We start from the raw sequence: 15,161 nt of genomic DNA on the forward strand, positions 1-15,161 counted from the left end.
CATATACATGACTTCAAAAAGGCTTCTAACTCGAAATTCCTAAGTTAATTAAACTTAATTAACTATTTACAAGTTTTTATGAAAAAAGAATTACAATTTAATTCACAATTTAATTCAAGGACAAATTAAATTGAAATTTCTGGATTCTATTTTTAACATTTCCTATTGCTATTTTTAACATTCCCTCTCAACAATAAAGGGATTCGACTCGATCCTGATCCTGAACCTTTGGAATGTCCCACATGTAACACTTCTCTCTAGTGTTATTGCTCCAACAACTCCAGAAACAAAAAACATCCAACCTGAATCAGAATGATGCCTCTGTCATCAAAGTCTCTGACTACTATTGCCTTTGTCGACTGAAAACTCTGCGCTTATGTTGACTCTACCTTTCTGCACTGTTGTCAACCCTCTCTACGCTTCTTCAGTATCTGACTGCTCTAGCCTCTATCACTTTGATCTCTGACTGCATCAATCCCACTGATTCCTCTCGTTACTATGTACTTTGGGCTCCCGTAGCAAGGTACGATCCATAAGATAAAACCACTCAATGGACCTTGGCCGATTTTAGCCCTCTTGGGACTATCACTTCATATCACCCGACCTCACACCTGGAGATATGGCTGCATGTGATCCCTCTACCCACTTGGTTCGAAATTTCCCCCTATTGGAGGCCTCTGCATAACTGGATGCCTTCACTCGGTCTCCTCTCGTCTTCTCCAATTGTGGCTGCTCCACAATTGTCTGACACTGCTTCTTCTCTGCTTGAGTGGATTTCTCCACTCGGTCTCCTCTCAGCTTCTCCAATTGTGGCTGCTCCACAACTTCCTGAAGCTACTTCAAAGGCTTCTTCTAGGGCTACATGTTGAGAGGTAATTTACTCTTCCTCTCAACCACTAAGTCTCTAACATTTTTCTTGCTCCTCAAGGCTTTGCATGCGTCTTGAACCTCAAGAGCATACAGATTCTTGACCTATGAATTGATATGTTTCACCTATCTCGTGGTGATGTGTCTAAGGAAAACCTTTCTCTTACTAAAAAACACCTCATATCTAAAGTCTTCCAATACTGCGACTGAAACAAGATTCTTCTTTAGTCCTAGAACATACATCACATCTGTGATCCTGAAAGGAGAGCTAGACTCCCTCTGAAAGGTAACTATACCGATCTCGGTAGCTCTATACCTCTCGTCATCTTCGAACTCTATGCTCTACTTGAGGTCTTTCTCCTCAAAATCACTAAAGAGATCTCTATTCCCTGTCATATGGAATGAGGCACCGATGTCAAGATCCACACACCTCCCATGGTAGTGATGACCATGCATGAAATGAGAGTGAAATCAAGTTCAAATTGTGAAGCTAGAGCTTCACTTACTGCCACTACTGTCGGCTCCTTCTTGCTTACTTTCTTCTGTGGGCAATTCTTGGCATAATGTCCATGCTCGTGACAATGAAAACACTTGACTTTTGTCAAGTCCATCTTCTTTCTGCCCTCCTTGCCTTGGGACTTCTTTCCCTTGGCCCACTTTTCCTTACTCACTAAGGCACAATCCTCTTCCACTTCATTGGAAGAGGTCCCATCTCTGGTGTTCCTCCTGATCTCATCCTGCATCAAATCAGACCATAGTCGTTCCCAATCTAGAAGCTTTTCCTGACCATTGCCAAAGTCCTGATAACTATGCCAACTCTTTGGGAGTCCAAGAAGAGCAAGACTCACCATATCTTCCTCTGTCCTGCCATCATTGAATTTTCTAGAAAAAGCACTGATTTTAAATCAAGATATCTCCCTCATCCGAACTCCGATTCAATTGATCTTTTTTTTGAATTTGGGTATTTTTTCACAAGGAATCTAGATCTGCTATTTGTTTCTGAAAATTTTTCATAAAAAATTTCAGATCTGCTCTGCAAACTCGCGGCCCAAAAAACAATCCAGCTCTGATACCATGTAGAAAATTTCTACAAATATAGCTCCGATATCATGTAGAAAATCTTGTAGATTCACAGGCTAATGTAATCTACTAAAACAAGAGACAAGAATCTACTTCTACTCTTTACAACGAAAGCCCATAAAGATCGATTAAACAATAATTAACAAGAGGAAGAACATCAATGGCACATAACACAATAAGTTTTCCTGGGAAAAGCCACAATCAAAACCCCACTATCTGTATTGCATTAATTCGGAAAATCAAGATGAGATTACAATGCTTGTCCTCATAAGAACAATCCTAGCACTCAATAAAATCAATCTCCCAAATCACAAGCAAGCTCAAGCCAAATACAAACCTCTTCTTTGCTCTCTAAGCTCCCTATTTCCTTGAACCCTTGGTCAAAGAATTTAGATGAATACAATATGCTCTGCTCAACCTTGAGCTTAACCAGCAAAAGTATTTCTTATCCTCCGCTTGATGACTTCTTTTGGCCAATACTTAGCAAAATTTCCAAGCCACCAAGCTTCTAATTCTTTGCACAATTCCTGAGAGAATTAACCCGTATTTAAAGGGAAATTCCTAAGTTCTTGAATGCATGCACTATTAGTTCAACTCAGAAAAATCTAAAACAAATAGTACATTGTCCTTGCACTGTAGCCTCAACTAGGTCTTCTCAAAATTGACATGCATGAGTTTCTGATGAGGGAATATTTTGTTAATTGGAGTAGCACTAGTTGAGTGCACTAATGCATCAACTGGCTGTTCACTCACTATTAGTTCCTCAAACAGTTTGGAACTAATTTAACTGGAATTAACTCAATAAACTGATTTAACTAATTACCACTCATACTTGACTCATCATAGACCCCTATAATGTAGGGATAACATATACATGACTTCAGAAAGACTTCCAACTTGAAACTCCTAAGTTAATTAAGTTAATTAAACTTAATTAATTATTTACAAGTTGTTATGAGAAAATAATTATAATTTAATTCAATGACAAATTAAATTGGAATCTCTAGATTCTATTTTTAATATTTCTTGTTGCTATTTTCAACAACAATGACTCGACATAAACCTAGAATCTTACAGAAGACTTTGACCTATTGACCAATGACCCAAGCATGAAACCCATGCTTTAATAAGTCAATTTTATTTTACAATAAAATTTCTTTTGACAAATACAATTATGAAGACGGACACTAGTTACATTCTTCAACATGATTGTGTCTATATGATGCCTACGATTAATCTATACATAAATCTTTGCCTACTTTTCGTATTAGCATTAGCATTTCACATTGAAACCATAACCACATTAATGTAAATTTGATTAATGTTAAATAACATATTTTATATTGACTTCAATTCACAAATGGTGCAAGAATTGACAATATCCATGCTATTGGTTGGCCTACCACAATAGTGAGATGCAAATTTAAAACTGAGTTACATTTGCAAATGAAAAATTATCCATGCTATTGTTTTGGATACCATGAAGTTGAAATGCAAATATATAACTTAAACAGTGACATTTGCAAATAAAAAATTTCTTATCTTTTAGTTGAATGTTGTTACATGTGATTTGTTATCATCTTTTAATGCTTATAGTATGATAGTATATCATTCGTGACATTGATTACTTTGCAATTCAGTCCTAGAAGCCCTAAGCTTATGATATGATATAGGATGTGATAGTGAATACAATTGTGCCATGGATTAGTTTGCATTTCCATTCCACAACCCCTAAGTGAATTGAGGCGGGTTAACTACTATAGTGGATAACAAACATGATTTAGAGGTTGCAATTGAGCTATCATCTAGTCCCTAAGGTAGTAACGATAGTAGAGTGGGGTGTCATTTGGGAGGTTTGTAATGGTCATAATTCTTTATATAATGGCATAAGCTAAGCCATGAGGAAAAGATTAATTGCTGTGATTGAGATTTATTGACCTATTTTGGACATTAGTGGGCATTACTGTAATTTCTTTCCTCAATTTTATAAATTGTTTCATATTGTATTATACAAATATAGAAAATCAATCCTTACATAAATGAGATTAATTTTCTTGAAAATCTTAAAATGCTTTGGTTTGCTTTTACCATTTTACACTTAACTTTGTTTGCATAGTCAAAATGGAAATACTTTAATGGCTATTATTGACTTATTCTAAGACTGCATTATAACAATTGAATTTTTCATTAAATAATGCATGTTTTAGCTTCCTACTTGTAATGGTCATAATTCTTTCTATAATGGCACAAGCTAGGCCATGAGGAAAAGATTAATCGCTGTGCTTGAGATTTATTGACCTATTTTGGACATTAGTGGGCATTACTGTAATTTCTTTCTTCAATTTTATAAATTGTTTCATATTGTATTATACAAACATAGAAAATCAATCCTTACATAAATGAGATTAATTTTCTTGAAAATATTAAAATGCTTTGGTTTGCTTTTACCATTTTACCCTTAACTTTGTTTGCATAGTCAAAATGGAAATACTTTAATGGCTATTAATGACTTATTCTAAAACTGCATTATAACAATTGAAATTTTCATTAAATAATGCATGTTTTAGCTTCCTACTTGTCTATGATCTTTAAATCATTATTGTTATATTATAAAAATGACGTTTAATTCCTTAGAAAATTAAGAAAACAATTGTATTATGTTTTGATCTAACACTCTACCAGTGCAAAATGCAACACAACCCAAAGTAACAAACTGATATAAATCTCTACAAATACAAAATGCAATACAACTTGAAGCAACAAATGAGGAATGCCCAAAAAAATTCATAGATAGAGTCTGAAGGATCAAATATCTTATTTATATAGCTGTTTTAAGACGCTAATCTTAGATCATATATTCTCAAACGTGCAAAATGCAACACAACCCAAAGTAACAAACTGATATAAATCTCTACAAATACAAAATGCAATACAATTGAAGCAACAAACGAGGAATGCCCAAAGAACTCATAGATAGAGTCCGAAGGATCAAATATCTTATTTATATAACTGTTTTAAGACGATAATCTTAGATCATATATTCTCAAACATTTAGAAATTGTAAATACAAAAAATGCACCCTAGCAACAACCAAGGCAAGCGAAGAATCACACAACCGAATGTGTCAAGAATCTCAGTCAAAGCGCTGATGTATCAAATAAGAAAACTGACACCAATGAACCCTGACAATGTGCAAGCCTAAGGGCGACAAAATTAATAGCGGTCCATAATGACCTCGAATGAAAGAGGAAAGATACCCCTACCCATGTATTATCACATCAAGCAATTGACACTCAAGTATGTAACTCTATGGTAAGTGCAAATTTGCTGAATCCTTCACAATCCTGCTGCCTCTATGTCCCTTACTACAAACAAATCACCGGTCAAGAATGCCTGCAAAATCACATAATAAACCACAAATGAGTCTCCTTAAAGGAATTTTCACCCAAAGTCTGTAAGGTACGGTGCACAGTAGGAACAAAGAGATTGCCTTTATTGTTCAGGAAATTGCTGGAAGTATCTTTCCGGAGCATGTACCAAATCCTACCTTATACCCATCCCCCTGAACATACAAAAGCAATGTCATGAAATGTAAGTGTGGCTATATCAATAAAGAAAAAACACCGCAAAATCTGTACTGTTAAAGTGGTCTCTAACTGCATTGATATCGGATTATTCAACACATTGATCTATGTGGCTGATTCTATATCAATCAAGTAGAAACATTGTAAAATCTGTGCCATTAAAGAGGTTTACATTTGCATTGATAGCAAGTTATCCATCACATTCATCCATATGTCTATTTATAAAAAGTCTGCAATATCTCATGCACTCTTTTTTAAGACTAACGAACCTAAAACCCAAAAACGTGGTCTTAAAAAACCTACACCCTTGATCAAATCCCCAATTGAAAGAATTTAATTTTGATGAGATTCATTTTAATTTTTTAATTTTAATTCTAAGACCACGAATCTTATAGACTAGGAAGAAATTAAACCAGTATAGATTTATCCTAAGTACAGATTTAACATGAGTCGAGAGATCAAATTTTTTAACGTGCAAATTTTTTTGGAGTGCAAAATACAATGTGTTATTTTTCATTGTTTAAACTGTATTTTTGAATGCTAAATAGAGTATATATACGACCAAATAAAAAATTTAACCATAAAACCTTCTTTTTTTTAATATCAACATAAATTAGTTAACATAGATCTTCAAATAGTTTAATAGTTTATTTAAATCTCTTGTTGAAATATTTTTGAAAAGTATAAGATTTAAATATCTGATTCAGATATTTTTTTTTACTTCTAATTGCTTTATAACATATTCATTTTTTCTGTTTAGAATATAATTTTTATTTTTTATTTATTTGAAATGGGTACAGACCCACAGACAAACTTACACATCCCCTTATACTAGACTGTAGAATAAACCTCTCGACTCAATGATTATAAAAGAAAGCATAAACATATCAATATATGCTATGTAATTTTGGTATATTCCATAACGTTAAGTGGGTGTCATCTGATGCTGAATCGATGGATTGGTGGTTACACCCTGTATGGTCGGTGCAGGTTATAAGCACTAGGCGTTTGCTTCTTGTGATTTACCAAGGTCTTCCTTCCAATGCTTAGTTGCCTAAGAGTGGTGTCTCTTATTTTCTTTTCCCTTCATAACTTAGGTTGGAAATGGTGAAGCATTTATTATGGGACTGTCCTTTTGCCATCTCTCGTTGGGTGGGATCTTGTTGGGTGGGATCACGTTCAGACAGAGTGGGCAATTATTCTTCGAAGTAGTTTGCATTGCTGAGCAATTTTGTTGGGTGTTTCCAGTTCTTTAGTCCACTCATCTCTTAGTGTCATTTGACACTAAAAAATTTCAACTATCTTTGTTTTTGGAAGCTTAGGTGCAAACATGTTTTTAAGAATGAGGTTTGCACTTAGTCTGCCTTTTATCATATATGTGGAGAGAGGAGGTACTTACGCAGCAGTTGGAAAAAGGTTTTTTTTGTTGATCAAGGATGCCAAATTGTCAAATACTGCTCTTAGTGTCATTTGACACTAAAAAATTTCAACTATCTTTGTTTTTGGAAGCTTAGTGCAAACATGTTTTTAAGAATGAGGTTTGCACTTAGTCTGCCTTTTATCATATATGTGGAGAGAGGAGGTACTTACGCAGCAGTTGGAAAAAGGTTTTTTTTGTTGATCAAGGATGCCAAATTGTCAAATACTGCTCTTAGTGTCATTTGACACTAAAAAATTTCAACTATCTTTGTTTTTGGAAGCTTAGGTGCAAACATGTTTTTAAGAATGAGGTTTGCACTTAGTCTGCCTTTTATCATATATGTGGAGAGAGGAGGTACTTACGCAGCAGTTGGAAAAAGGTTTTTTTTGTTGATCAAGGATGCCAAATTGTCAAATACTGCTGCATATTCAGGTTTTATTTCTGTTCAAATTGCTTTGAGGAAGAGGATGTAAATACAATTGTATATACCCTTCTGCTATATGTTTTTCTCCTTTTTCCAGACGTAAATATATTTATGTTAATAGACAGGATTTTTGTGAGGCCACCAAATTTTCTCACAAACTATTGTAAATTTTTGCATTATTATATACTTCGTATCCACCGCATTTTATTATCTGACCTGTCGACTGTATTTTCTTTTTATATGGAGTTCATGTATTAACCATACTATGCATACAATATGATCTTGGTAGGACCTGATGCAATCGTGGCCATTAGCTTAGATGCAGATCTATTCCGTCCCTTGACAGATCAGTTACATTGTCAAATCTAAAGGCTTTAGCTGTTTATTTTTCTGACTATGCTCTTTGCTTACTGTGTTTTTTACTTGGCGTAAGTGTTACAAGATATATATGTTAAAATTTGGCTACCAGAGGACAAGTGATTCCCTAAGGCCTTGATCTTTAGCTTAGAGAAAAGTGTCCAAATTTTTTATTTTACTTTTCTCCTAAAGTGACTTTATAAGTGGTAAAGTCAATTTAATTTAAAAGTGACTTTATAAGTGGTAAAGTTACATTCTACTTTAAATGTGACTTTATTAAAATGAATGAAGAATTAGAAAGTGAAAAAGTGACTATGAAAATAAAAAGTTAAGTGGTTCTTTATTTAAGTGAGTGAGTTAAAAAATAGAAAGTGAGAATTAAATGCAAATTTATTCTCATCCTTAGATCTAAATGAATCTCACCGATTAGATCTTAGGGTAACCCAAAAGGTCATTTAGAGAATAAAATGAGAAGAGAAGAGGAAAAGATCAATTCATCCTTTCATGAGCATTTGAGAGAAAGAGAAGAGAGAGCAAGGAGAGAATTTCTGAGCAGTGAGGAAGTGAAGGAGAGCAGCAAGAAGACATTTCAGCAAATCTGGGCAGCAACATTTATTGGCACACATCCCAAGGAAAAACCGTACAGCAGGAGAAAGACACAGAAATCGAGGAAGAGGGAAAACAAGTTCTGGGCACATTTTTCGACACTGGCCATACAACATTTAATGTTGTTTTATTGCTGTAAAAATTTCTTTTTTGGTTGTTTGTTGATTGGCACATATTTCGAGGTGGAATTCAAGCACGGAAATCGAGGTAAGTTGTAATTTGTGGTTGTTGGAATTTTCACTGTGTATTTCAGTTTCTCTGTAAAATCATTTTCAGAAATAAAGAAGAGCTCTCAAACTGGTTTTCCCTAAGAGTTGTAGGGGTTTTTCCAGAGTCACATTGACAAAAAATCACTGTGTTATTTTCTGTGTGTGGCCGTCATAATTTCGCTGTGTTTTATTTTTGCAAATTCAGCAGTTGTGAAATTTCTAAATTTGTGTTTTTAGAAAAATATTATCATTTCCAGATTTTAGAATTTTTATCATGCTTGGATTTAAAACTAAATGCATGGAGTGATAAGGAAAACTGATAACCAGAGTGGGGGTTGAAATTTCTTCATGGTATCAGAGCTTGGTTGGCTGAAAAGTGCAGTTTGGAACAACAAAGTGAAAATTACAGCAAACTGATTTTTACACAGAAAACAGAAACCTTTACCACATATTTGAAAATTTCAATTTGGTAGGACAGTAAAACATGTATTTGGGTTTGAGAATTGAAGACAGGTTGGATGGGCAGAACAACTACAACGCGTGGAAGGAGAGAATCCAAAGCATCTTTGAGGAAGCAAAACTCTAGGGCATTATGGTAAATACCACACAGAGCCTAGTGGTAGTACCTACTAACCCTATACAGTTGGCAGAGTTTAATAAAAAGAATGCTAAGACAAAAAGGTTGATTCTGGAAGAAATCAAAGACCATGTCATTCTTCATGTGAGAGGAAAGACTTATGCACATGAGATGTGGACAGCCTTGATCAGTGTTTACCAGAGCTCAAATGAAAACAGAAAAATGGTCCTAAAAGGAGAAATTCAAGGCCATTAAAATGGCTAAGACTGACAGTGCTATAGCATACCTCACAAAGATTACTTCAGTGAGAGATGAGTTGGCAACCGTAGGTGAGATCATTGCACCTACTGAGTTGGTGAGAATTGCTTTGAATGGTCTTCCCAAGACTTGGGAGAATTTTGTGGATGGCATTGTTGAATGGGAAAACCTTCCCGATTGGGAGAGGTTGTGGGATGATTGCATTCAGAATGAGATAAAAAAGAACCATCTTGGGGCAGCCAAACAGGTGGAGGAGGATGACAATGTGGCATTGTTAGCAAGAGGCAAGAAGGGCAGAGTAAATAAGCAAGCTTCCAACAGTGGAGGAAAAAACAAAGGTAAAGGCAAGCAACAGAACAAGGAGAAGGAATATTCCAAAGTCAAATGTTGGAATTGTCAAAAGTTGGGACATTATGCTGTTGTGTGTTCGGAGAAGAAGAACAAGAAAGGGAAAGACAAACCCATGGCAGCTTCTCAGAGAGATTTGATCAGGAGTTTGGGTTCATAGCTTGTGAGACCACTAGTGCAGGATCACCTGCCATACAGATTCAGAGGGAGTGTGCATTCCCCGCTACTAGCAAAGCATCTTCTAGAGGAATCAGAGGTAGTACTTGGTGATGACAGCGTTGTTAGAGTAGTCGGTGTGGGGACATTGACATTTGATAGGGGACCCAAACCTCCCTTGAAAGTGCTAGATGTTTTATATGTGCCTGGAATGAAGAAGAACCAGATATCCGTCTCAGCACTTGAGGATAGAGGGTATGATGTGTTGTTTAGGAGAGGGCAGGTGCTTATATATCCTAGGGGAACTCCAGCTTCTTTAGCTAGAGAGATTGGTGTGTGCCATGCCAAGGTGTACAAGTTCTCATTCCAGCCCCTGATGGCATTGAGTAGCAACAACGGAGACAGGATCGACAACAGATCTAGCAGTTCAGAGTTGTGTGAGATTTAGCACCGCAGGATGGGGCACATGTATCAGGGGGCCTTGAGTACATTGCGGGAGATCACCACTGGTGTGCCAGATTTCAGTTCTGATCACCTTGATGGATGCAGAGGATGTGCTATGGGAAAGTTTGCCAGATCCCTTTTTCCTAGCAGTGACAGCAGAGCGACCGGGATCCTTGACTTGATACATACCGATCTGAGTGGTCGGATGTCTCATGTATCATTGAGTGGCTATGAGTACTATGTTTTATTCATTGATGACCACTCCAGGAAGACCTGGATTTATTTCTTGAAGACCAAGAGTGAGGTCTTCAAGCGGTTTCAAGAGTTCAAAGGTCTTGTGGAGACCTAGGCATGTAGGAAGATCAAGGTCCTCAGGTTGGACAATGGAGGGGAGTATACCCTTGGTGAGTTTGTTGATTTTTGTGTTGAGGCAGGCATTAGGAGGGAGTTCACAGTTCCTTACTACCCCCAACAGAATGGGGTTGCAGAGAGGAAGAACAGATCCATTGCAGGGGCTGCCAAAGCCATGCTTCATGATCAGGGGTTACCTTTATTTTTGTGGGCAGAGGCCTGCAACATTGCTGTGTACTTGCAGAATAAGAGTCCACATCGTGCCTTGGGGAATGTGACTCTGGAGAAGGCTTTTTCTGGGAAGAAGCTTGATGTCGGGCACTTTCATATCTTTGGGTGCCTTACATATTCCTATGTCCCCAAGGAGAACAGGACCAAGCTAGAGCCCACTGCAGACAAGGGCATCTTTGTGGGTTATAGCGAGACCTCGAAAGCTTATCAGATTTATATTCCTGCGCAGAGGAAAGTGGTTGTCAGGCGGGATGTGAAGTTCGAGGAGGAGAGAGCTTTCAGGAGGTCACGGGAGTTAGAGTATCCAGAGTCACCAGATCCTCAGGAGCAGTTGATTCAATCACATGGATCCAATGGTCAGGGATCGGGAGGTACGTTGATTACAGTGTCAGTTCCATCAGTGAGCAGTGGCTCTCAGAGTCAGGTGGGTGGTTCTTTGGGCAGCATGCAGGGCAGTTCGCAGAGCAGTTCATAGGGTAGTCCACTAATGGACAGTTCACACGGTATTTCAACATCTACAGGCAAAGGTTCAGGCATGAGGTCAATTGATAAGCCTATAGGAGTTCAAGCTTCTGATGATGATGAGGATTCTTTCACTCCAGTGGGATAAGTATGCTCAGGGAAGAGGAAGCCCAAGTGGCTTCAAGATACTTTGTGCAAGGCCACATCAGTTGCTGGGCCAAAGAGACATGTTAGAGAGAGTAAACCACCTGAGCGGTTCTGTAGTTACATGGCATTGGTAACAAGTATTGTTGACTTTGAGCCTTCTAGTTATAAGGAGGCAGCCAGCTAGCAGGTCTGGAGAGAGGCCATGATGGAGGAGTATTCTTCTATTATGAAGAACGATGTTTGGGAGGTAGTGCCGAGGCCTGAAGGTAAATTAGTTGTTACTTCTAGATGGCTCTACAAGATAAAGCATGCTGTAGATGGCAGCATTGAGAAGTTCAAGGCTCGATTTGTGGCGAGAGGGTTCTCACAGGTAGAAGGAGTTGACTATGAGGAGACCTTCACTCTTGTAGCTCGGTATACATCTATTCGCTCCATTATATCGATTGCAGCAGAGATGGGTTGGAAGATCCACCAGATGGATTTGAAGACCACATTTCTCAATGTCTTCATTCAGGAGGAGGTTTATATTGCGCAACCGCAGGGCTTTGAGGTGCATGGGAAGGAGTCCCATGTATGCAGATTGAAAAAGGCACTCTATGGCCTGAAGCAAGCTCCTAGAGCTTGGTACTCGAGGATTGATACATACTTGCAGCAGTTGGGTTTCACAAAGGGTGAAGCTGATATGAACCTATACTTCATTGTGGTGGGTGAGGAGCCTCTCATTCTGGTGTTGTATGTTGATGACTTGATCATCACTGGTGCAGAGAGACTCATTGAGGGCTGCAAGAGAGATCTTGGTTCAGAGTTTGAGATGAAGGATATTGGCTTGATGCATTATTTTCAGGGATTGGAGGTGTGGCAGGAGGAGGGGCATTTCTTCTTGGGACAAGGGAAGTACATTGTGGATATTCTTAGCAGATTTCACATGGAGAACTGCAAACCCATGTCTACACCTATGATCACTAACTGGAAGAAGCTTCACGCTTATGATTCTGAGTTGGTGGATCCTACTCTATACAGACTGTTGATTGGTTGTTTGATGTATTTGGTCAACACTCGACCAGATATATGTTTTGCAGTTAACACTATGAGTCAGTTCATGTGTGAGCCCAGGAGAGTGCACTGGGTAGTTGCAAAACACATTCTTCGTTACTTGCATGGGACTGTGGATTTTGGTCTGGATTATAGACAGGGTGATGGAGTGAGATTGGCAGGGTATGTTATATACCTAGGGGGGATAATATGGGGTACCAAGGGAGGTACCCAAGGTAATAATGTAATAATGGGATGGGCCATAGTAATAAATAAGGTGGTTAACCCATGTCATGTAAGGGACCACAAGTAGTTAATAATAATGTAATGGGCCCATGGTATTAGTTGATGGTATGAGGAAACCATGGTAATGATGCATGGTATTGTATGTATGAGGCCTATATAAAGGCTAGAGACTCCATATGAGGATGAAGAGAAGTATTCTTGTATGAACAGGCATATGGCTTGTGGAGTGTTCTCCTTCTGAATCAATCCATGAACCTGCAATAAGGATATACCAGTAGGAAATAACCCCACATGTTTCTCCTTATCTTGTTTTCTAGCATGAGACCATCTGTCTAAAAGTAATTTTTCAAATTCTTTATCGGGCAGGTTGGAACACTTCTTTTGGTTAAGTAATCCCACCATGTGGCCGCCTCATCTCTAAAATCCATCACTGCCCACAATTTCCAATTGTTTTTCCATACCCACTTCTTTTGTTTTATGTATTCTTCAATAGTAGGACCACTATCTTTTCCTGTAAAATAAAGATACTTGATAGAAGCCATGAAGAGGGTTTTGAAAAAACTTGGCGAAAATTTGAAATGGCCACAAATCTGTCAATATTGCTCAGAATCTTTATTATAACCTATTTTTGGAAATGGAACAATCATTCTGCATCTGCCCATATGATAAAAATCCTGATCCAGGCACTAGAATTCCAGATCTGCGCTGCTACTCTCTCGCCGTCACCCAAAATTTCTGCAAAAAGAGCTGATTTTAATTCAGCGATATCTCCCTCATCCGGACTCCGATTCGACTGGTTTTTTTTTTGAAATCATGTGTTTTTTCACAAAGATTTCAGATCTACAATTAGATCTTGCAGATCTGGCACCAAGACTTCTAGATCTGCGCTGCAAACTCGCTATCCTGAAAATTGTCTGCAACCCCACTGATTTTTAAATCAGCGATATCTCCTTCATCCGAACTCCGATTCGACCGATTTTTTTTTTGAAATCGGGTATTTTTTCACACAGAATCCAGATTTGCAATTATAATTTACAGATCTTGCACCAAAAATTACAGATCTGATCTACAAACTCGCCGCCCCCGAAACCCTGCAAAAATGAAAAAAAAAAATTCTCCACGGTTTGCCCAAGAAAGTGCTCTGATACCACTTGTTGTAGCTCCGATACCAATTGTTGTAGATCTGATCCAAAAGATATATGATAACAGAATAAACCCAAGAAAGAACAAGATCAAAATAGATATGAATGCTTCTTTATTAGCAAAACCCTTATGGTAGGGCAACACCATACATTCACTCCTTATGGAAGGAGAACACTCCACAAGCCATATGCCTGTTCATACAAGAATACTTCTCTTCATCCTCATATGGAGTCTCTAGCCTTTATATAGGCCTCATACATACAATACCATGCATCATTACCATGGTTTCTTCATACCATCAACTAATACCATGGGCCCATTACATTATTATTAACTACTTGTGGTCCCTTACATGACATGGGTTAACCACCTTATTTATTACTATGGCCCATCCCATTATTACATTATTACCTTGGGTACCTCCCTTGGTACCCCATATTATCCCTCCTAGGTATATAACAGGGTACACGGATTCAGATTGGGCAGGTTGTGCTTCAGATAGGAAGAGTACTTCCAGGTGTTGTTTTGGGTTGGGTTCGACAATTGTGTCGTGGATCAGCCAGAAACAATAGTCAGTTGCATTGAGCTCAGCTGAGGCAGAGTATATGGCTGCTAGTTTGGCTAGTTGTGAGGCCATATGGCTTCGTAAGATGTTGTTTGGTCTATTTGGTCAGGCATTGAGACCTTCAGTAATTTACTGTGATAATCAGAGTTGCATAAAACTCACGGAGAATCCAGTTTTTCATGACAGGTCAAAGCATATTGAGATCAAGTATCACTTCATTAGAGACTATGTCCAAAAGGGAGTTGTCAAGCTTGAGTACATTTCTACAAATAAGCAGGTAGCAAACATTTTCACCAAAGCCTTACCACGGGGCAAGCATGTATACTTCAGAGACAAGATGGGAGTGGTGATGAAGACTTTCCTTGGTAAGAGGGAGTGTTAAAATTTGGGTACGAGAGGACAAGTGGTTCCCTAAGGCTTTGATCTTTGGCCTAGGGAAGTGTCCAAATTTATTTTTTACTTTTCTCCTAAAGTGACTTTATAAGTGGTAAAGTCAATTTAATTTAAAAGTGACTTTATAAGTGGTAAAGTTACATTCTAATTTAAAAGTGACTTTATAAGTGGTAAAGTTACATTTGACTTTAAATGTGACTTTAATAAAGTGAGTGAAGAATTAGAAAGTGAAAAAGTGACTATGGAAATAAAAGGCTAAGT

The 15,161-nt window shown here is 37.8% G+C and overlaps 1 protein-coding gene across 1 annotated transcript in view; it reads right to left on the reverse strand.

Annotated features, from left to right (window-relative positions):
* Positions 1-4,923: 4,923 nt before the first annotated feature.
* LOC149266363 (fumarylacetoacetase-like) overlaps positions 4,924-15,161 on the reverse strand; it is a 308,380-nt gene continuing 298,142 nt past the window's right edge. Inside the window, exons 14-15 of the mRNA XM_089395970.1 lie at positions 5,438-5,509; positions 4,924-5,340 (exon numbers count right to left, since the gene is read on the reverse strand). Of these exons, the coding sequence (XP_089252096.1) occupies positions 5,447-5,509 (63 nt within the window). The 3' untranslated portion in view covers positions 4,924-5,340; positions 5,438-5,446. The remainder of the gene's footprint in view (positions 5,341-5,437; positions 5,510-15,161) is intronic.

This window comes from Pinus tabuliformis, chromosome 6, assembly GCF_031772625.1.
Source record: "Pinus tabuliformis cultivar Carrire ecotype Pingquan chromosome 6, CPIR1, whole genome shotgun sequence".
In the NCBI taxonomy this organism is placed as follows: domain Eukaryota; kingdom Viridiplantae; phylum Streptophyta; class Pinopsida; order Pinales; family Pinaceae; genus Pinus; species Pinus tabuliformis.